Source organism: Aythya fuligula, chromosome 12, assembly GCF_009819795.1.
Source record: "Aythya fuligula isolate bAytFul2 chromosome 12, bAytFul2.pri, whole genome shotgun sequence".
NCBI lineage: Eukaryota > Metazoa > Chordata > Aves > Anseriformes > Anatidae > Aythya > Aythya fuligula.
This window is the reverse complement of record NC_045570.1, coordinates 3,900,027-3,923,553: the sequence shown is the minus strand read 5'-3', so window position 1 is coordinate 3,923,553 and position 23,527 is coordinate 3,900,027. Positions and strand designations below refer to the sequence as shown.

General features: G+C 36.3%; 2 protein-coding genes across 2 annotated transcripts in view; one reads left to right on the top strand and one right to left on the bottom strand.

Annotated features, from left to right (window-relative positions):
* Window positions 1-3,809: 3,809 nt before the first annotated feature.
* On the top strand, window positions 3,810-16,509 carry BRD7 (bromodomain containing 7). The gene is made up of 17 exons (XM_032195941.1): window positions 3,810-3,926; window positions 4,243-4,451; window positions 5,217-5,346; window positions 5,736-5,793; window positions 6,708-6,852; window positions 7,264-7,374; window positions 7,711-7,895; window positions 8,711-8,834; window positions 9,513-9,588; window positions 10,464-10,571; window positions 10,944-11,076; window positions 12,018-12,129; window positions 13,300-13,356; window positions 14,138-14,249; window positions 14,408-14,551; window positions 15,194-15,337; window positions 16,303-16,509. The coding sequence occupies exons 1-17, from the start codon at window positions 3,878-3,880 to the stop codon at window positions 16,365-16,367; spliced, it is 1,962 nt and encodes a 653-aa protein (XP_032051832.1). The 5' UTR covers window positions 3,810-3,877; the 3' UTR covers window positions 16,368-16,509.
* Window positions 16,510-19,819: 3,310 nt separating this feature from the next.
* Window positions 19,820-23,527, bottom strand: part of ADCY7 (adenylate cyclase 7) — a 31,262-nt gene continuing 27,554 nt past the window's right edge. The window contains exons 23-26 of the mRNA XM_032195940.1: window positions 23,089-23,196; window positions 21,887-22,001; window positions 21,118-21,242; window positions 19,820-21,005 (exon numbers count right to left, since the gene is read on the bottom strand). Of these exons, the coding sequence (XP_032051831.1) occupies window positions 20,859-21,005; window positions 21,118-21,242; window positions 21,887-22,001; window positions 23,089-23,196 (495 nt within the window). The 3' untranslated portion in view covers window positions 19,820-20,858. The remainder of the gene's footprint in view (window positions 21,006-21,117; window positions 21,243-21,886; window positions 22,002-23,088; window positions 23,197-23,527) is intronic.

Sequence of the window (23,527 nt, the reverse complement as noted above, 5' to 3'; positions counted from 1 at the left end):
AATTAATAGGAACTTCTCTGTTTTCATTCCCTCAACCAGAAAGCATATTTTGCTCACAAAGCAAAACATATAGGAAGGAAAGATTTACTTCAAAAAGTCATGCAAAAGAAGTAATAATCTTTAATATCAACTGCCAATGCAAAGCTCTTCAAGCAGAACAAAAGGTTCTGTAACCTTTAGAAGAAACAGAACATCATCATATCGTCCTTGCTATAAGGCTACATTGCACACTAACCTGAGAACATTAAAAAATACTTGTTGGGATGGAGCAATGATTTCTAATAGCTTCCTTTTTCTTTATCTGATTTTGTTAGCTGGGAAGATGTACTTTAGAAAAAGTATTATATAGTTTCTGTGATACTTCTTTCATGTTCTCTTATACAGAAACTTTCTAAATTATACTTTTTATGCAGAAAATTTCTATATAATACTTACGTAGTTTCCAGACACTTCTACATGTCACTGAAGAAGGTTATAATTAAATGATGACTCAGTAACTCGGTATTAGTATATAGCATACATCATGTAAATATTCTTAAAATAACTAGCAACTAATTTACTCCAGGCTAAAGCCTATTTATGGAGGACTGCATAACTTCTATAAAAACAAAAAATAGTGAGATGACACGTTGAAAAATGTTACACTTTTTAATAGCATTAAAGAAATTTCAGGTTTAATTTAATTTTCTAACTTCAGTTCAGGACCGCTGAAAGAAAAGAGATTTGAGTGCTATCCATTAATCTGACATATTGCAGAGGGTCCTGCTGTATTTGTAATCAAAACACATTTTTCATGAAACAGACTTGAAAATCCTTCTGCAATAACTGTACCTAATAACTGACCTCAACCTCATTCAAATTTGTCTATTTCAGTGCAGACAATACACCAAGAAAAATGTGCTGAAGAAGGGGAAAAGAAAAAAAAAAAAAAAAAAAAAAAAGCATTTGACATCAAATACTTTATCTGTTAAGGACAGTTTGTTATGAATAAAGTTAAAGCCCTTCAGCAAATTAAAGTCCAATAGAAATCAAATCCCAGCATGTGATTTTAATTACAAAGATAGGAGAACAAAGGCTTGTGTTATGGTCATCTGCAGACCGCACAGCATGGACAGGTTACAGTTTCTTCTCTCTGTTGTGATTTAAAGAAAAAAGGAAGAGAAGAGGAAAAAAAGACAAAGAGAAAACAGAGGAAATAGAAGGGGACAGTACAGTACAACAAAATACTCCACCACTCAAGTACTGATGCAAAATTTACACCTCAGAGTTAGGCTTATACAACAATTAGTAGAAAGCTAAGTGACAAGAATATTATAGAAGATATACACAGTGTAGTCTTGCTGTGTATCTGTGTAATCTTAGGATTTTGATACAGAGAAGAAAAAAAAAAGACCCTTTTTACCTCTGGTAAGGCTTTGAAATTGTTTTTGTAATCATAGCAATTTAAAACAGCTGGACAACACATTCAGGAAGCATTACAAAACCAGAATTTTAGAATGTGTGTTTCATGCCAAGTTAGGTTCCAATCATGAAGTCTAGAATGTTGCTAATAAAAGTCACAGAAGTATGAAACAGAATTCAATAGAAGAATCCATAAATTCGAGTCATATTTCTGAAGAAATCACCAGTCTTAAAATTTAGATTATTTTATTCAACTTCTAGATTTCTAGGGTTAGCTTAAACCAGATTTCCGTGTCTTTGTCTAGAATAACAGTATGTAATAACTTCTATTTTAATTACAGATTATAATTACAGGTGAGTACATGGTTCCAGTAGATGTGAATTTGGCAAAATATTGAAGTGTGAGACTTGCAATAAATCTGAAAGAATATTAAGCTTTCTGAAGCTTGTAGCTCTGTCTATGCTGACAGCTTTTTTGCTATGTCACCAGGCAAACTTTATACCAGCCAAGCTTTAGCTACTTGAGTCAGATCTGTAAACTACCAGCTTTCAGTTTTACTGGGTGAAATGAAAATTTATAAACAATGTGATTTCCTGTTGAAAAATAAACATCTCATTTGAAAATATGAAAATACATCACTGGGAAACAGGAAGTCATAAGTCTTTTTCTTTATGGCAATAGAACAAATCACTTCTCAAACATTTAAATGACAGCTGCTCCAAGTTGTACGCAGCCTTTGTGTTGATTTATAGGATATTCAGGACTTCTGTGCTTCCTCTTTACACAACTGAATTCCCCTGAAATTGCAAGAACTGCCCACAATCAGAGCTGAGAAGACAAAAAGCATTGGAAGAGGATGCAGGGATAAGATTCCTTTAGCTTTCCTCTAGTGCTACAGGTAACAGCAGAGCCAGCTCTGTAGGAAGGAATGAAATGTGCTCAGTTCTCAATGAAGAGACAAGACCCAACAGCAACTCTCAAACACTGCTCAGAAACGCCGTATCTTCTCTTTTCAGGCTTCTCACAGTGTGTTTTGAAAGGCTGTATTAATACTTATGTGGGGGAAGAAATACATATCCTTCCATTGGAAAGAAGACATCAAGACAAGGACAGCAAAATGGCATATATTCTAGGAATGAGGGCCTCTGCTACCAGTTGGAAATGTATCTTCCTCTGATCCAGATGTTACTGAATGAGACACCTAGAAAGGGCAGCCCTCACCATTGGCAAAATCCACATGACTTGTTTGTGTATAATTCTCTCAAATTTCATTAGATTCAGGACGAGATTAGTCAGGAAATTTCAGAAAAACAATTGAACAAATGGTCTTGCCATATAACGTTTAGAAGAAAAAACTTAGAAAGTCTGCCAGTTCTCTTGTGGGAATAGAGGATATAGCAACTTTTTTTTCCATTCTATAAAACATGTCCTTTAAATATTTACTAGACTTGTATTTTCTGAATGTGGCCAGGTCCCAAGCAAAAGCCCTCTACATCTCACTAAAGTATGCTTAAGAACGTTCACTGCATATGTAATAAGAGTATTAAAGGATCCAGATGTGAAGTAGAAAAACAACTGTGTCTATTATAGCTGAATTTCAAACTACTGGAGTAAGATCAAGCAGGAAAGCTGTGGTTTATTCCAGAGCACCACCCACACAATTCTCTGAGTAGGTCACCAAATGACAGTAAATCTCCCCAGTACAATGCAAAACAAAGCTGTCACATCTGATTAAATTCTCTGTGACTGAGTGGCCAATGGACATTTCTCTGGAACTTCTCAAGCTTAAAAATTAACCTTGTGAAGATGTATATAATAAATCTCTAATTAACATCTAATTATTATTTTCTTTGGTTATCGAATATCACATATGAGTCAACAAATTTGAGGGACAGTTACAGGATTATCCCTGTGGGGTTAAAATTGAAGTTTCCCTTTAGAAACAAGCACGGTTTATTTCTGCACTTAGACTTTACAGAAGTAACATTTTGAGAGGCATCACGGGGCAGGCATTAACAGAAAACGGTAGCTACGGCAGCGTTGTTGAAACCGTGGAAGCCTCGACAAATATGCTATTAAATTCCAAGGAGTTTATAGGAAGCCTTAATTTCCATCTAAAAGTTAATTTTTGCACTTGTAATGGACAACAGGGGTGTATTTCCCGAAAACGTATGAGTGGGGTGAGCTGTGAGGAGCGGGGTGAGCTGTGAGGAGAGCAGCGGGCTCTGAGGGGCCTCTGAGGGGGCCGCACCCCTCGCCCCGGGACGGGCAGGACCCCCATGACCCGGGGGAGCCGCTGAGGGCGGCCCCCGTCCGCTCTCCCCGCTCCCCGGCACCGAGCGCGCCCCCACGGCCGCCGCTCCGCATGCGCCGCGGCACCTCCGGGCCGCCAGGGGGCGCCGCAGCACCGCGGCCCCGTTTCCCCCCCCCGCCGCCACTGCCGCGACAACAGCGCGGCCTGGCCGGGCCGGCGCCATGGGCAAGAAGCACAAGAAGCACAAGTCGGACAAGCACCCCTACGAGGGTGGGTGGGCGGGCGGCGGCTGGGGGGGGCGGCAGGGGACAAGGGAGCGAGCGAGGCGGGTGCGGGGTCTCGGCCCGCGGCCTGGCCGGGCCCGCCGGCCTTGGGCTGCGGCTGCCGGGCGGGGAGCTGCCGGCCCTCAGCCGGGCTGGGCTGCGTGTGCCCGGCTGGGGGTCCGCAGGGCACGGGGGGGGCTCTGCGGCTGTGGCAGCCCGGGGGAGCCGTCGGGTGGAGGCAAAGCTCAGCCCGTGTTGTTATCCGGGTGGAGCGAGGGTGTTTTCGGCGCTACTCATGTGCCTTATTTCTCTGCTGTCCTAAGAATATGTAGAAAAGCCCCTGAAGCTGGTGCTGAAAGTTGGAGGAAGTGAAGTTGCCGAGCTGTCTACTGGAAACACAGGGCTTGATTCAAGCCTATACGATGACAAATCCGAGCACGAGAAGCACAAAGACAGAAAACGGAAAAAGAGGAAGAAAGGAGAGAAACAAGTTCCTGGAGAAGAAAAGGAGAAAAGAAAGAGAAAAGTTAAGGTATGCATATCTTAATATTGCATTTTAGTCCCCCTCCCTCCCCCCCCCCCCCCCCCCCCCCCCCCCCCCCCCCCAAAAAATAAGCTTCAGCTTTCTCTAGACCTCTTCAGATGGTGAGCAGATATAACTACTTGTATCCTTAAACTGGAGTGCATTCATAGTGCGTATGCTGGTTCTGCCAACGCCTTTTCCTCCAGGTCCTTTCAGAAAAAGATGAGTAAAGCCGTCTAAAATAGTGGCCAATATAAACAAAGAAAATTAAAACCAGAAACAATTATCACATCTAAATAAATTAATTTATCTAAAATGAAGCCTTACTAGTTCTTAATTAAAAAAGAAGGAATTGTGTTTCCCTTTGGGGGTTCTTTAGCTGATAAGCAATTATAACATACTTATTTGAAGTGTTAGGGGTACCCTTCGTTTTAAACTTCCTGTCTCTTTCCTACTAGTTTTTCTAAAAGCTTCAAAATAATCCTAGAGGCTACAATGGAGATAATTCTCTGTGCAGAATTGTTCCTGTCATGCTATAAAAGGCTGTCATGTTTAAAAAAAATAACAATAACAGTTGTTATATAGCTGAATGAAAGTACTGTCCAGTAGATGGAGACAGTACATAAAGAATACAGGGCCTTACAATTATTTAATTATTTTTATTTTTTTAATAAAAATGCTAGGTTGTTTTGAAAAATCTGGAGAGCATTACATGCAGTAATAATACTGGTTTGGAGGTCCCCTGAGTTTCTCTAACAATCTTTCTCTTTCTAGGATGATAAAAAGAAACGCGATCGAGACCACCCAGACAGCGATGGAGAGCAGGAGCTGAAATGTCAGACCCCTATCAGGTTGGAATTGCCACCAGAGAAATCATTGACAAGTACTTTAGCGAAACAGGAAGGTAGGAAAAAATTACATTTTGTTAACCCTTGGTTAATTCCAGTTTTCTGCAATTGACTTATGTTTTGTTTGTTTCTGTAGCAACTGCGTTGACATTTTTTGCCATCCCAGTGTTCTTCCCCATCTTATAGAAATACATGTATATGAATCTATGTCACCATGTACTTCTTTTACAAAAGGGTATCTAGTGTCTGTGTCAGTGTGTGCAGGGTATTAAGGTCAATGAGAAAAAGGAGATCCCCTACATATCCTGTTGTTTTTGCAACCATATTTTGTTTTTGTTGTTGTTGTTTATCAGGAATTCTCAAGTTGGATCAGTTGTAAGTTTAGTACCACTTGCTGTCAGTTCTGTTTCACATCCTTTCTCCCCCCTGCTTCTTTTTGGTCTAGAGGTGGAACAGACACCACTTCAGGAAGCTCTGAATCAACTCATGAGACAGCTGCAGAGGTAAATATCCATGCTACAGGCTTTCAGAGCTATGAAATGAATATAACATACATTAAGAGAAGAAACTTATAAAAAGCTGACTGAAAATATCACTAAATATTATGCTGACATGACTATTTTAGAAATCGAAGAACTAGTTTAAGAATAGATACAGTTTCTGCTCAGTTTAGGCTTCATGTAATCATGTCAGTTTTAAGTTTAAAGTAATTTTAGAAAACCCTTGAAAAACAAAAACAAACAAAAAAACACACACACACACAAAAATTTGTTCTAGAAAAGATTCTCAGCAGCTAATCAGCCTAGCCTGACCCCACAGAGAAAATACTAAGCAACTAAATTTGACGTTAATGCTTTTAGAAGCACCCATGAACATCGGTGTACATCAGAGATCACAGAAAGCCTTGGAGACATTTTAATGTAAAAAAGAATGTTAAAATTGTGTGAACTGAAAATGAACAGAATTATAAATACATATGTTCTATCACAGATTTTAGCAACAAGCTTTCCCTTCTGTTAATTTCAGGGTAAGAAAATTCATGAATGACAGGTATACATTCTTACCACATTTGTTCCCTTTATTTTTTGTCAACCTAAGTATAGTATAAAACCACTTCTGGAAAGACCAAAACTTCAAAAGATTTAAAAATAAAAAACATTCTTTTGAGGAATACAGATAGTTATCAGACTGTAGAACTAACTCCTGAAATATGTTTGTAGCACTTTTCTGGTATATGGGTTTGTTGTGGAATCTTTCCAGCCTTCAAGAGTGAAAGACTGTGCTGACACAAGCCATTTCTGGCTTTATGTTTTTGATTCCTTTTCAGCCTAGTCTGTTCCTTTCTATTTAATTCCAAGCTCAATATGTTCTTTATTATAAAGTCAAAACATAAAAATGTCTTTTCATATCTTAACAGAAAGGATCCAAGTTCTTTCTTTTCATTTCCTGTGACTGACTTTATTGCTCCTGGCTATTCCATGATCATTAAAAATCCTATGGATTTTAGTACAATGAAAGAGAAGATCAAGAACAATGGGTACCAGTCCATAGAAGAATTAAAGGTAATTCTGTAAATTTTATTTTGACTAGAGATGGATTATGGTCAGTTTACTTCAGCTCTAGAATTTTATAAGAATATGAAGTTACCAACAAGAACCAATACTTCAGCATGAAGAAATGTTTCTTCTTGACTTTTTTGGGAGAAAGAGGTTTTGCATCAAAACTTTAAAAATTAGAAGCAATGCTTAACATTTAGGAATGTTTTCAGGATGTTATTGGGAGTCTAGTTTTGAGAGGAGTTTCATTTACTTATTTCTGTTTAAATTTTTAATTAAGTACATTTAAATTCATTTAAAAGGTTCTTTGAAGTTCTTTTTCACTAAAGCTCTAGATACATCATTTGCAACAAGGATTTTAATACAGTATGCTGTAAAATTTTAACTGTAATTGCAAAATTATTAATGTTTGCATAGGAGAACTTCAAACTGATGTGTACTAATGCAATGACATACAACAAACCTGACACCATTTACTACAAAGCTGCAAAAAAACTGCTGCACTCAGGGATGAAGATACTTAGCCAGGTAATAGAAAATTACAAAACAAACTATTACAAGATAGCCTTCTTACTTTTTGACTCTTCTTTCATTCTGCTTTTCTTGTAGGGATCTCATGAAAATGAATGAAAGCTTGCTTAATATTTGTCAAATGCTTGCATATTAGGATTTCATAGTACTAAAGCATGAGCTTTTAATACAGCTAGCAGATTACTTATTTGCATTTTATATTTGATTTTTCTAAATTGTCTTTATACTTGCTAGTGAAAGAAAGAAAGGATAAAAATTAAATAATTCTCTGCAGGTAAGTTAAGAAAAGATTGATTGAAGTAGGATACTTTAAGATTCAGCTGTGTGTTTTAGGAGAGGATTCAGAGCCTGAAACAAAGTATAGAATTCATGGCTGATCTGCAGAAGACAAGGAAACAGAAAGATAAGATGGAACAGCAACTAACTGGAGAAGATGAAAATGGTTCTGGGAAAGACAAAGGAGAATCTGTGGATGGTGATACCAAAGCATTCAAAACACCCAACAAAGACCACAAAAAGTGAAGTATTGTTTCATTACTGATTAGAGGATACAGCTCTTTAAAGACACTGAAAGATGACAACTATTAGGGACTAGTAGATGTGGGTTTCTCTGGTACAGGATATACACTAAGAGCCCTTCATCTCAAGGGAGCAAAATTTATATAAAGCATTATTGTATGCCAAAAATATATGTAGAATCTTTTATATAGTACCATCATTTTTTGTGGAGGTAACCCTGTACTGGTCATCAACTCCATTCCTTCAGTTGTTTTTTATTTTAGTGTCTCTTTCACATAGATAGCACTGTTTTGAAGAAAAATTTTAAATATCCCAGTACAAAATAACTATTTAGCCATTTGCATGTACCAATTATTTTGTGCATAACACTTGTATTTGAAACTTGTATGTTCTGTAGCCTATGCATTTACACTTTCTAAATTATCTTTTAATATCTAGGAATACTTCTTTTAATGTTCCGAAATACTAGTGAATTCATTTTCACAGATTCAAAAATAGATACTAAAATCCAGAGTATATGAATTAATTTTACCCAAAATATTCTTGTTTGTTGTGGGGGAGTAATGATGTAAAATCTGACAAGCTGCCAAACTAGGACATCTGTATGGCTAAAGTAAACTAAACAAAGGCCTTTACAGTCACTAATTTAAAAAGCATTTGTGGGTATAAGTAGTGTCTGTCACATTTTTTCCTGCTATATTAAAACAGTTTGCATAGTTGACAGAAAAAAAAATATATTCCACTGTATCCTTTCCTAATAGCCAGTTGGTGTCTGTTAAAGCTAGTAATTAAGACACGTCAATTTTATTCACAGAAAAGACAAAGACCTACTTGAAGACAAATTAAGAAACAATAGCTTGGAAAGGGAACAAGAGCAGATTGATCGCATTGTTAGAGAATCTGGAGGAAAGCTAACAAGACGACTTGCAAACAGCCAGGTAAGTCTTGGGGTGTTTGGTATAGTTTGGAGTATGAAGACTCCATTCACTTTTTCATGGACCAGGCTCACTTAGCATCTTATGTCAGTTGAAACTCAAGGGGTGCTTTTACTACAGTTTACATCATTTTACATGAGTAATCATGTCCAAGATAAGAGGGGGGTGGGGAGAAGGAAGGTTACCCATTGAACACATGCTGGATTTCATCAGCAGAGCAAGTTCAGCTTAAGTTTCTTGAATTTTTAAATAAAGTAACAGAAAAGGTTGAATACTAAGAACTTCAAAAAATATCTCAAATCTGACCTGCAAAAAAAAAAAATAAAAAAAAAATTCCCTCATAGCTCTGAATTCTGAAGCAGTCAGATATCTGAGCAAAGATTGTTAAATACATAGGAGGAGGAACACAGTTTGGTAAAATTGACCTACTTTTCTATCAAGTATGAGTTACTTATTTTCTTAGTCTTTACAGAAATGTTACTATTTCTTGTAACTTGGTAATTCCGAGGTCAGTAACAGTTATCTAGCGAGAGCAAAAACAGTAGGAGTATTCACTGTGAATTTGACTGATCTTTCCAAATTGCTTTCTAATTCATATAGTTGGAAGTGTTTCATTAGAGGTTTTTATAAATCTAAGAGCTGTGAATTTCAGCTAGCGTATAAAATAAAATCTTATTTCAGTGTGAATTTGAAAGAAGAAAGCCAGATGGTACAACAACTCTGGGCCTTCTTAATCCAGTTGACCTTAGTGCAGGAGGTAAGTTGGCATAGTTCTGGTAACAAATAGCTTCCACCTACCTGTTCTGTAGCTTTTTTTGCTGGGGTAGATGGGTGAATGGTGCCCAGCAATCAAATGGTTCTTAATAGCCTGATAATTTGAACTTTAAAAAGTTGCAGCTGATCACTGTTAAGAGGAACTGGAGAGATCCCTCAGTGGCTTCTCCATTTTGCATCACCTATTTGTGGGAGGTGCAAGACACTTCTTTTGTCATAGAGATGGGACTACCAGTCATATGCTAGGGCACATTTAATTTCTGGACTACCCTTAAGTCAGGATCATTTGTAGAGTGAAGTCTGTGACCTGAAGGGTCAAAAACCTTTCAAGAACTGGGAACCACCTGGGACCTCAATCATTTGTAACATCAGTACCATCTGTGTAGTGCCACTAGCTGGAAGGGTGCAGGTGCTTGATTTTTTAACTGCCATCTCACTGCAGATTTGAACTGACAAGGTCTCGAATAGAGTGAAACCATGCTGAAAGTTTGACTTCTCCATTCCCCTAATTTGTGCAGTAGGAAATCTCAGCAAGAATAAATAAATTTACAATCAGATCCTCTTTAACAATATAGCCTTTGTTAGGGAAGGAAGTAAAGTAGTGAAAACATCTAAGTTAAAATCTTCTATCCTTACCTAGTGTTACTGCTTAAACTAGTATTATCGCTTACTTACGTCTGACTTCATGTTCATGACTACACATAGTCTTTAATAAGAAACAGTTGGACAAAAACACGCTTAGAGTTGTATCCTGTATAATCTGAAGCCTCTGTCTATGAGTATTAAATGAGTTTGGATGTCTTCCTATGTCAATGAACAATGCCATCATTACTTTTGTATTTTGATTATATCCTACAGAACCGGGTTACTGCCCTGTAAAGCTGGGTATGACAGCAGGGAGACTTCAGTCAGGAGTTAATACATTACAAGGGTTCAAAGAAGATAAAAGAAACAAGGTTACTCCAGGCAAGTGCTGAATTTTTTATTATATTTGTTATTATTTTAATTCTTTTTGTATAAACAAAATATGTTGGTCTCATTACTCATACAGTTTTGAACTTTTTAATGATAAAGCACATCTTTGCATATATTTATCACACAACTAAACAGCACATCACAAATTTACACGTACAAAATGGGAGCTACATTCAATAAAATCATCTGTATTGAGAAGAGGAACTATGCCAGTGAGGTACAAAGGTTTTTGCTAAACATGTTTTTTTCTTAAGAACTATGTTCTAGAAATTTCTTTGGGGGGGATTGTTTTACAACTGCTTCTCACTTTTATCTGATATGTGCATACCAGAGGTGATAATCAGTGCTGTTGTTATTCATTAGTGACGTACTTGAATTATGGACCTTATAGTTCCTATGCTCCGACATATGATTCTACATTTGCCAACATCAGCAAAGAAGATTCAGACTTAATCTATTCAACGTATGGGGAAGACTCTAATCAAGGATCTTTCAGGTAATCAAACAGCTAGGATGTGTATTACAGTTTTCATCTATAGAAGCAGTTTTGTGCAAATCTCTGCATGGACTGCATCTTTGCTGCTGGAATGACGTTGCTACTGTCTCACAGCCTACTGTTTTTTTGTTAGTTTTAAGAAGCAAAAATTTAGTAAGAGAATTTGTATGTGATGTAAAATTAGCCCGGGCTGAAGGATTTTTATGGTACCAATACATAAGAACATAGAGCCTAGCACTTAATTATTATTAATTCGTAACTATTTCTGAAGGACTCATGTTAAAAACCAGGAAAATTATTGAGGAAAAAATGTTCAGACAAACTGAATTTTTTTAATGTTAATGAATTTTATTACTGCCTTGAGAAAAAGTCAGCTTTGTTAATGACAAATAGTGACCACATTACTGTGGTTACAGTGGGAAATCTGAGTCCAAATGAGGTGATTCCTAATTTCATTCTTAAATAACATGTATATTACTTGATTTTCCTACTATTTGCTACAGCAAAAATAATTAATTCCCATTGCTTCTATTATTCCTGCTTGTAAAAATGTCAGAATGTAAATCCTTTTGTTTTATGAGAACTCAGGAATAGAAGATATTCATATTTATATTCATATGAATATAAATTCATATGAAATATAGGAATACTTAAGTACAGCGCAAATGTTAAGTGGCTGTGCAAGTTTGCTGTCAGTTTCATGCAGCTGCCTGAAGCAGTATACTTTTCATCCTTTTTCAGGTTTTATAAGTAATCTGAATGTGTTCCTAGGCTGCAAAAGCCATAGATTTTAAACAAAAGCAAGCTATTTAGATTAAATTCTATGCTGTTTTTTGTGTTTTCCATTCTGTAGATATTAGTCTGCCTTTACCTAACAAAACTTTTTACTGTTGAATGTTAGATACAGAAGTGGTTACCTTAACTATCTTTTAACCTTCTAGCATTCATGAATTTTTGATGAAATCACAAGATTATCCTTTCCTAATGGCTGATAGTTTGCTTGATGTTCTAACTAAAGGAGGACACTCTAGATCTCTCAGAGAACTTGAAGCGGTAAGAGTGAGTTTGTGGACTTTCTAGTCTTTATTTTTGCACATAAGCCATAAAGCTAGAGAAAGATGATACTGATCCTATTGACAGGCCCCCTTTTAAGCGGTAAAATTTGGAAGTGGAGATACCTTTGTCTCCAGTGGATGGGTCTTCTGGGAAGAGATTATGCTGGTTTGTTAATTAATGAACTGTGAAAAATTACAAAATATCGTAGGTTACCCAGAGTCCCATGGCCTTTTTCTGTCTATTCTACCACTAGCACTTAGAAAGAAAAGAGCAATATGGGGTTTAGAGACAAGGCAAACTCAGTTTTTTGTTTATTAGTTTCCATGAAAAGTTTAGCATGCCCCTAGCAGCCACTGTTTATGTCAGAATTAGTACCTAGTTTTTTTATTAGTTAACACATATTTGAGTTTAAAAGCACCGCACTATGGAAAACCACTAAACAGGTAGTCCTCAAATGCTCCTGAGACTTCAGTACCCATATACATGTATGCCAAACATGACTGGTATCAGAGGAGCTGATGAGGTGAACAGCATGAGACTAAAACTTCATTCACAATCCTTGAATTAGTTGAGTATCTCCAGAGGGCAGTTGCTGCTAACTAAAAGTGTTCATTTGACCTACTTTCACATGAATGGAAACTTGAAATACAGATCATAGCTTCTTAGTAATGGTTCGTATATCAGCTAAACTAATACTGGAAATAGTTCATAGAGCAAAGATCAGCCCCTGGCCTCCAGTTCAGACCTCTGCTTAGCATTACTCTTTTCTAGTACCCAATAGTGACACTGACTTACAGGGTTCAGTTGCTACTGGTGCAAAATATTAAGAAATAGTTATGTATTGAAGCAGTATATTTCAGCCTCTAATCATCATGCTTCCTTTTCTCCCTCCTCCCCAGTAGATAATCTTTGAGGTGATGTCACTGGGGAAGAACACATGGATGTTTGCAGAGAGTAATAAAATGGATGCTATAAAAATGTATTTTTAGCAAACATTGGTATCTGAAAATGCTTTCTAAAAATAGTTGCTTTGTAACTTGGTTTTACAAAGAAAGCTTGCATCAGTTACCTCAGTTTAAAATACCATATTGTAAGGTGTTACTTTGACCTTAAGGAAAAGATAAGTAAGCTTTAATGCCTGCTTTAAAGAATTCTTTGTGTATTCAGCCCCTGGAGGAAACTGAAGGCACACATGAAAGAAGTGATGCAATAAAAGAAGTAAAGGTAAGATTATTCGTTTAGCTACTGTAAGCAACACGTGTAGCTTGTCAGTTATAAAACTGCCAACAATTGTAAAGCCTATGAAGCGACATCGAAAATTTGATTGTAAATATACACAATGTAAATCTTGACAACTGCATGCTATTTTGTAGGCATTTGCAGAATCTCCAAAATCTTCAAAAAGTTAATTCTTAATTTAGACTATATGTCAATAGAAGTGCAGGAAAATGCTTATAGGCTTTTGTCTGCAATTATCATACAATCCACTGGCACTTCTGGCTGACAGCTGTAGTTATTCTAATTACTTTTAACATGAACTTGTAATAAGTATGAAATACCATACCCCACAAGACTTAGCAATCTTTGAGTCATATTCTCAACTATCTTGTGTCCCTGTAGGCATACAAAATATCACTAAAATCATTTCATCTGACAAACTTTGTTCAGTTAAAGAAAGTATAGTAGTAGTTCTACTGAAAGGCTGCTCTCCTGAAGCTTTAACCTGCTGCCAGTTCCTGGGTTGTTTCTGACTTTCAGTCTCAGATTGTACATAAGTTCTGTTCTAGGTGAGATACCAATGTTTGAGTATGAAATAGTCAGCTGAGCAACTAAAGATCAGTAAAAACTTCATAGGGTGTCTTTACTTCTTTCCTGCTGTAAGTTGACTTCTTTTTTGTAGAGCTGATTAATTTTAACTAATTTGATATTCTGATTTCCCCAGAACAACTTTGTTGTTTCAGACTGATCTAAATATTATATAAATTATTTCTTGCTGCTTTTTTAGATTATGGAAATTGACATTGCAACAAGGTTGGACTCTGCTAATAATGACAGACTCACAGCACTAAAAGCTGTTACAAACTTCGGCATGCCTGTAGAAGAGTTTGATTCTGAGGGTAAGTTATCTTGGTACTAATAATTCTGATGTGTCTGTAACCTTTAATGAAAGGTAATTAATGTTCTTAGTCTCCTTGCATATTCAATCTTATGTATTTTACATCATAATGGAAGTAAACACACTCTCTTACTAACAGGACTTTTCTTCATTAAACAGAGGCTGAAATTTTCCAGAGGAAACTTGATGAAACAACAAAGCTTCTGAGAGAACTTCAGGATGCGCAAAATGAACGACTAAGTACAAAACCACCCCCGAACATGATTTGTCTTCTGGGTCCATCTTACAGAGAGATGCACTTAGGTAAATATACTTTTTCTGCTCATTTTGGGGGAATTGATCAAGTCTCACTGTTTTATAAAGGCAGAACTTGAACAGTGGGGGATTCTCTGCCCTGTTGTGTATAGTAGATTCATTTGTTGTACGGAAAGACAGATGCAAGTTTTAAACAGTAATGGCAAATATTTTTTTCTTTACTAAGTGAAATTCCCTAAAATTGAGAATTTTCTCAATGCCCCAGAGCAGATAGCCAAGCACCTCTAACTTCATGATCTTTCCAGTGTCTTTGAACAGGAGTAATTTAAATGTTACCGATTTTTTACTGTAAGGATAGTTTTCTTCTAGGCTAGTTTATTTTATTATAACCAATTAATAGCAATCACTTACTCTTCAATTATTCGAGCAAAGCCCCTTGTTCCACAGCTCAGTTCCAACAGCCTTCTCTGACAGGACTGTGTGAAGAGGGTATTTGTTCTAGGAGTAAAACTAAATTGTGCAATATCCACTACAGTGTATGTGGCCTAAAATAGCTAGCTCACTGACAAAAGATAAAACCCCCATTATTGCAGAAATATGACCAATGTTGGTCCAGTTCTCTGTCAGTGATTTTATATGCATGCTTGTACATGTAGCCTATGAGTACATCTACTACTATTTTTTATGTAGCGGAGAGAGTAACCAATAATCTGAAAGAACTGGCACAACAAGTGACTCCAGGTGACATTGTTAGTACATATGGAATCCGGAAAGCAATGGGAATTTCGATTCCTTTACCTGATACAGAAGACAGCGGGGTAGATTTAACAGATGGTGAGTATACAGAACTGTTTTGTAGCATCTGTTCAACTAAAACAAAGCCACATCTGCAAACCATTAGAATGGCTTGTGGTAGAACTTGGCAGTAACTTAGTTCCAGCTTTCAGTTATTCTCTACTTTTTAAAATTCTGTCTTTAATGGAAAGTTGTTGTGCTTGGTCTCAGTTCAAAATTAATCTTTGGAATACATGGAACTTTGTTTCAACTACTCAAAGTGGTTATTTTATCATTCATCTTATAGCACTGCCAAATTGTAAAGCTTGGCAAACCATTAAATTCTAGTTTTTCCATTTAGAGTGAAGTTACAAGAAAAGAGTTAAAATTCCTCACTTGCTTAAATGAGGACATCGTGCTTCCTTCTTCCCCAAGCTTTTGGCTGTGCACTCCTTTTGCTTAATTTGGCCAGCCGTAGTGCTTTTTAGTTGACAGCATCAACTCATTTATCCAGCACGAAGTAACTACTGTTTTTGCTGGACTGAGGAGTTTGTTCAGTGAAAAACTTAAGTGCCAGAACCAGATCTCCCCCTTGTGGCAGCGGCTTATTAAGTCATGTAAACTGTGAAAGCATTCCTAGAATTTGTGTTTCCTCAATTTTTAAGACAGGCAAGAATTTAGTTTCAAGAAAGGCAATTCACACAACAAATTTGCACAATATGTGGCTTATAAAAGGTTTCAGGTCTCATGTGATTTAATGAGAAGAACAGGACTGCTTCAGTAACTTCTTTTCAAGGAGACTAAGAAATCTCAATTTGACAATTATTGAGCAATTTCTTTTTCGTAGTGTACTACAAGCCAGACTATGTAACAAACAAATTCTTGAGCTGTTACAGAGCACACAGTTAACTCAGGACTGTCTGTACAAATAACAAATTACTTCAGAAGTATTATATTGTATATGCACTTATTTCATTGACAAGTTCTAAATATACATATTGACCTGGTCTGTTGTACTCTTCCAGAGTTTCAAGAACCTAAAAAGACTGTCACCATCACTGAAAATGAATGTGGGCCAGTTAAAGTCTGAAGCTTCAGTTAAGTTTACAGGTGTTTGTTTGATTCTTTTTAAGAACCAGATAAACATTCTTCAGGTGCATTCACAGAGCATGTGTATATTGTGTGTTAAAGAAACTACTTTTGTTTATTAAATTTTGGAACTGAAATTTGAATTGTTTGAGTTTCTCCTGCTACTTAAAAGCATTTGATTATTTTTCTGTCATTTATTATTTTAAAAGACTTCAGCATTTAAGTTTTCCTTCCATTATTATATACCTGGAAAAGTCAAAGAATAAGTGAAAATGGGGTTCTGTATGGTGAAAGGACTCAACCACATGTTTCCAAAAGCACTGCTTTAGCTGTAGTTAAACTTGGTTGGGGCAAAAACTATTAGTATCTGAACACACAAGTTTCCCTCTTTAAAATAACCATGCAACTCTTATGATCACGAGGAACAGGAAAAAAAACAACACTGAATGAAACTGATGTAACCTGATAAATTAACAAAAGATCACCTTTGTAAGACTTTCAGCATAGATTAATTTCCTCATAGATAAGTAGCAACATCCATTCACAGTATTCTAAAAGTTGAAAGCTTTGATATACATCATGACAACAATAAGGTGAGACTTAACAAACTCATTAGCTGCCAAAGTAAAAAATCCACATTAATGTAGCAGTATTAACTCGGGTTGAGATGTGCATGTAGAAAACTTGAAGGTATTACTAAACACCATCTGAATAATTATTTTAAGCTTGTTTTCAGAAAGAAGGGCATATTGACTATACGTCAATTAAAAACATGATTCCCTTGTCACAAAAATTGCTTATAGTGTTAGTCTGTTTTGTCTGCATTCAGGCAGAGAGGAATTGAAGCATGGTGGCAGTATTACACAGAGCAAGAGTCCTGAACAAGAATTATTCCTATGGTGTAGTCGATTACTTTCATACACTTGTCTGGTGCTATACCGTTCTACCACAGACATCATTACCTATTTTTAAATATTGCTTCTTTTTACTGCATAATATTTATTTAAGGTTCCAGTGTTACTTTGGAGTGTTAACAGCAATGACATGCAGTAGTTCATCTCAATCTAATGATTTATAATATTTGTAGTGGCATGGAACTGAAATGAAGAGGTAACATAAAGACAAAACAGAATAATGAATTCCACTCTTCATTCCTAGTCTTATGGCCAACATCACCTTTATACTTCCTTTCTTCCTCCTCCTCTCTAAAAAGGAGCTGCAGAGGTATTTAATTCCATTTTAAAATTTTCAGTTCTTAAAACTCATTCCAAAAAGTTTGAACTGTCAGCCTGAATACTTCTCCAGTAGTTTCTGTTATCAAATCATCGCAGAATAGGTTTTTGTTTTCTTTAAATAAAATATTAACTGTTGTGCTTTTTTCCCCACAGTAGTGGCTAATTGTAGCTAATTACTTTGAAATACTTCAGGGAATGAATTTTTCAATTAATATTTAACTCATTTTCTTGGTACAAGAGACGGCAAGATACAACACATTATTGGCTCAGTCCATAGCATCTTATTTCCCATCATTTATCTTTCATATTGTGCAGTAGAAGGCCAGATGACAGAAAACAGAGCATGGAAATTTTTCTTTAGCTGTTGAATGTAAGTATATCACACTATGTATTTTCTACTTAAATAAATTCTCAAAAATATGAGTATCAAATTTACTTAGTAAGTAAAAACAATCTCATTAACTCTATAGAGATATATCTTATGTATCATGCCTCCTGTTTATGGGGAAACTTCATCAAAATAATTACAAAAAAACAAACAAGTTCCAGGAAGTTCTTTATTTAATGGTAAAAAGAAAAGTTTGTTCTTTAAAATAGATTCCTATTTCAAAACACATTATTAGCTCTTCAAATTAGATACAATGCCATTTTTACAGTTCAAAAAACCACAGTAATGCTGTAAAGATTTTCAAACAAGATTACTTCTTCAATCTTAAGTTTCACAGTTCTCAAGAAATGACTGCTAAAAACAATTACTTAAAGACAGTTGCCATGTAAAGTGAACTTATTCTCTGGTTGAATATAACTTTCTTTGTATACACTTCCAGTTCTGCTAAGTTAATGTCATTCTCAGCTATAACCCCTTTTTCTTTACATGTGGTTTCCAACTTTCTCCATTATGTAAGCTAAAATTGAGCAGTGTAAGTACGCAATGTCCTTTTAAAACCACGACAAGAAAACAAACAAACTACTAATTCCAGTTCAAAAGCTACAGCTTTTTATACCACTTCTGTAAATGAGGTTAAGTTTAAGTTATGCCCAAGCAAGTTACTAGCCTGATAGGCAATATAATGTAAACAAAAGCATTTCAAAATGCTGTTACAGACAGCCAATTTTTCATAGATAACTTACCCCTACGTTCTACTAGTTCTGTGAACAGAAACACTTCAGAGCCAGCTCTATCTATAGGCATAATGCACTTTCCAAAATATATTAGAGGCAAATCATGACTTTACGTAACATATGACATCAAAGACTGCTGAAAGGAGCCTTTGACACATGCATGGTCCTTGTAAAACAATAAATATCTCAAGATAAATGCTTGCTGAGCATCTGTTACTACAAATGCACAACATACAAGAGTAGCAAAAGCTGTTTGAAAGTTTATTCAATTGCAACACTGATCTGATACTGACAAGATGCCAAGTCTGAAACTTCCTTCTTCAGCTGAGTCCATACATGACCCAGAAAACCTCAAACCAAGGTTTTCTAACATGCTATTTCCTGTCGGAGGCTTACTACAGACAGTTTTGACCTACCAAATTGAAAAAGGCTGTAAGCACAAGTTTTAATCCACAGTTGGACAATATCTAGATTTGTTTCTGTCTTGAAACATAGTCACTTCATCTTCTAAAGAAATTACACAGTAATTAGAAAGTGGCAGTAATGCATATGACTGCTTGTTAAAAACTTTTCCAGTATAGCTTAGTAGTAAACCCAAAGATTAGTAAGTGCTGCTTTGTTTGTAGAAGTGTAAGGATTAACAAAGCAGATGTACAACTTACTAATCACTGTGCTGTTTAGTCATACTCCGTGTGGTATGAAGGGGTAAAGGGAGAATCCATCCTTAGTTAATGCATACATTTAGGCAGGAGATATTATTATAAAATACTGTCATTCCACCAACAGAAAAGAGATTGATTACAAGAAGTAGAAAAATGCTAATTTACAAACTAAGAGCAAGCCGATTTCCATGATCATCTTACCAATGCACCAAGCATACTTTCATGTACGAAAATGTTAAGAACATGATCAAAATGTTAAGAGCATGAAAATTTAAGAACATTTTTCCACACTTCCTTTTGTAATTTTAAAAACCAAACTGTTTCATAAGCTGCATTGCATTTCAAAGGAATTCAAACCAGCAAGTAGCTAGTCAAATTGGAGAAACAAAAATAGGAAAAAAAAAAAAAAAAAAGGAAGAAAAAAAGAAAGCCCATCTCAGTTGCAGTTCTGTTTGTACAGTATTAGAAACAGTAACAGTTACTATTTTATTAGTTCTGTTTTTCAGTTTCCAAACTGTTCAAAAATGCCCTCAAGGATACAGTCAGTATGCAGAATTCCAGCTGGATGTCAGTGATACAAGCCGTTATCTGAGCCCGTCTAACCAAGCATTCAGCATAAATGCAAAATGCAGGTGCCCAGTGCTCCTCAAGATTATTATTGTTGTTTTGGGTTCTTTTGAAATTTCAAGCCAGAATTTTTAAAGAACATTCTCCTATGTGACTACGAAATCTGCATGCAGATGCTAAATACAGAAGCACAGAAATACAAAGGATGATATGTATTAGAATGTAAACACTCAACTAGTTTAAAGATTTCTGAACAGCTGCTGGTCAGAAAAAACATTTATACTACTGTAGAAGATAAGATAATGAAGAAGGGATCCAAACTGCGCAATTAATTCCCTCCACAACCAAAGGAGCTCAGCACAATTATCATATGATATATTGGAGTTTACTTGCATTTCTCTTTCTGTTATTCAACTGTCTTCTGCCATGAAGTTTGTTTAGCATTAAAAGCAGGGTATGCGGTGCCCAGAGTATCATCTCAGTATGTCTGTGACAAATGCAATACTGTGTGCAGGTGTGTCAAAGAATGAAGCAGTGGAATGTTTTAAGGTGGTAAAGAGTTCTACAGTGCATCCACACAGGTGGTTACTGGAGCTGTTAGACACTCACAGTGCAGGGAAGGACAGGAACTAACCGAAAATGCTTCATGCAAATTCCAGGTAAATTCTCAAATAACTTCGGGAAAATGTAGTCTTTTTCAAACTGGTGGTTCCATGTCTTCTACAAACTTCTCAGAACTTCTTTCAAAAAACAACAAACATAACAACATTCTCCGATCTTTTGAAGTAGAAGACGTATGAAAGTATATATAGTTTTGAATAATCTCCTTTACATAAGGAGGGAAATTTTAAGTCTTCACAGAAGGGAGGCAGTTCTAAGTCTACTTTGATTAACTTTGTCATAGCCTCAGTTCAGTCCAATACCTTGGAATTTGGCCGTCTCAGTGCAAACAAAGTAGGTCCTCAGTTCTCCCTTGCCTTTGACATTAATGAGTCCCCTACATTCACATGAATATCCCAGCTCCTGTAGTATTCTACTTGTTTCTTCTGTGACCTTTGTGTGAAAAGAATTAGAAAACTCCTGTGAAATTCTACTTATTATTCAAATAAATAAATAAACAAACAATTAGAAATAATTTCTTAGACATTCCAAGGCTCACGTTTACCTGGATTTTCCCAAGTTCCCCCGTACTCTCCATTCTGCTAGCAACGTTAACAGTGTTGCCCCAAATATCATACTGTGGTTTCCGAGCACCAATTACACCAGCAATCACAGGGCCATGATTTATCCCTGTATAAATAAAAGCAGGAGTCATTACTAAAGTAGGTAGTTATATGTTACCTACCTTCATTATTAGCTATAAATTGTGACCTTCAGGGAAATAAATTAAAAAAAAAAAAAAAAAAAAAAAAAAAAAACCTCTAACCCTGCTACACTTTTCTGGCAGTATTATCACTGTTCTATAAAAATAGTACTGAACTTCATGAGATGGGAGGTCACTCATTCATTATATAATGGAAGTCCAAAATGAGCTAGGGCAGAGTTTATGCCAAAGCAAAACGTTTCTACTTTAAATATATAGAAATATTTATTTCTATAATGACAATACTGTCTTTAGCTGACAGTTAATAATTACAGACTACCTCCCTCTTCACCCATACCTGTAATTTTCTCCAAACTCATCCAGCTGCTGTCTTCCTATTGCTCCTTTCAGTGATTAGAAAAGCCCATCCCTGACATTCCTATAAGTTTGGCATATTTAAAAAGTGAGACAAGACAACACTACCTTCAGCTATTCATCATCCAATAATAATAAAATTACTGTATTCAGTTTTAAGCAGGGCTCCACAGAACTCCATTTACTTAAGTCATCCTGCCTCATTGTTAATTTCCAAGGAGCTGCAGAGTTCATGTTCTTCACAAACTGAACTTACCAATACGTAAGCGGAAATTGTTAAAGGAATGTCGGTTGATTCCATCCAGTTTACTCATCAGGGCAATTCCATATTCCACCATAATCCCAATGTGTGCATGCTGTCTCTCCTTATCCTACCATTTGCAACGTGTTAATGATCAAATAACAACACAGATGATCATATTAGACTGGTTTATATTCAAAACCAGTACTGTTAACGAATAAAGTATATAAGGATGAGGCTACACAATGAAATTGCACAGTTCAACAAATATTTAAAATGGATTAAATTCAACTGGCATGGCTAGTCATAATGAATTTATGTCTCTCCTACTGAATTCACAGAATTGCACAGAATCACAGAATGGCCGAGGTTGGAAGGTACCTCTGGAGATCATCTGGTCCAACCCCCCAGCCAAGCAGGGTCATGCAGTGTGCATTGCACAGGATGGCATCCAGGCAGGTTTTGACTATCTCCAAAGACAGAGACTCCACCATCACTCTGGGCAACCTGTTCCAGTGCTCTGTCACCCTTACAGTAAAGGAGTAAAGGTTTCTCATATTCAGCCAGAATTTCCTGTGTTTTGGTTTGTGTCCACTGCCTCTTGTCTTGTCGCCAGGCACCACTGAAAAGAATCCGGCCCCATCCTCTAGACACCCTCCCAGTATTTTATAATTCCATATTTAGAGTTCCATATTTAATGTATATGCTATATAACATATAGGAAGAGCACCTGCATGCATCCTAATGTCACATACAATCCTGCTAGCCTGAGTACAGAAACTGGTCTTAATTTTTTTGGGTTACAGAATGTTTCAGATTCAGATCTAATGAGATATTTGAGGCTTCTCTTTTTGTGCCAGTTCTCAGCTATCTAAAGCTTCCTGTCAAATTATAAGATGGCTTTTTCTCTGGCAGCCATTCTTCCTTATCTCCAGAGCTATTCTGTTATGCATCTAGAAATGCTAAGCTACTGTAATCAGAGATAAAAGATGTAAGAAGTATGCAGTCTTGACTCTTGCTTAGAAACTGTGAATTCAATGAGACAAAACAGTTTTGTGATCATCCACATTTCAGAAAGTTATCTTGGTGATTTACTTCCTTTTTTCCATCACACTTCATTCTGCTACTTTGAAACATACATGCACACACACAGCTTCACGAAACACATACAGCACTGACGGTAGATTTCAGAAAAAAAAAAAAAAAAAAACACATACCTGGTTGTTCTCTTGGCCTGGTGTAACACTGAGGCCAGCTGCTGCCATATAAGTGCTTCCAATGGTTTTTATTTTTTCAACACCACTAAATTTAGGTTTTAGCAAGAGCTGTTTGAAGGTAAGGAAAATAGAGACAGAGACTTTAATAGAATATTTCTGTGTGTGATTTAACCGGAAATCCTATGCTGCCTGCAATAAACACTGGACATCTGTAGGAACACTATCAATCACATGAATGTTAGATAAGAAAGCACAAAGTGTTCATTTAATCTTTTTGCTCTAATAGCTCGTAAGAGAAATGAAGCAACTACTGAAATTCACAACTTTGAAGCCATACTACTAACGAATTAGATGATCCCATCAGATTGAATATATTTTATTTCGAAGATTTCAAGGCTGAACTCAAAATATTAGTTAAGCATAAAAGCCTTTTTTTTTT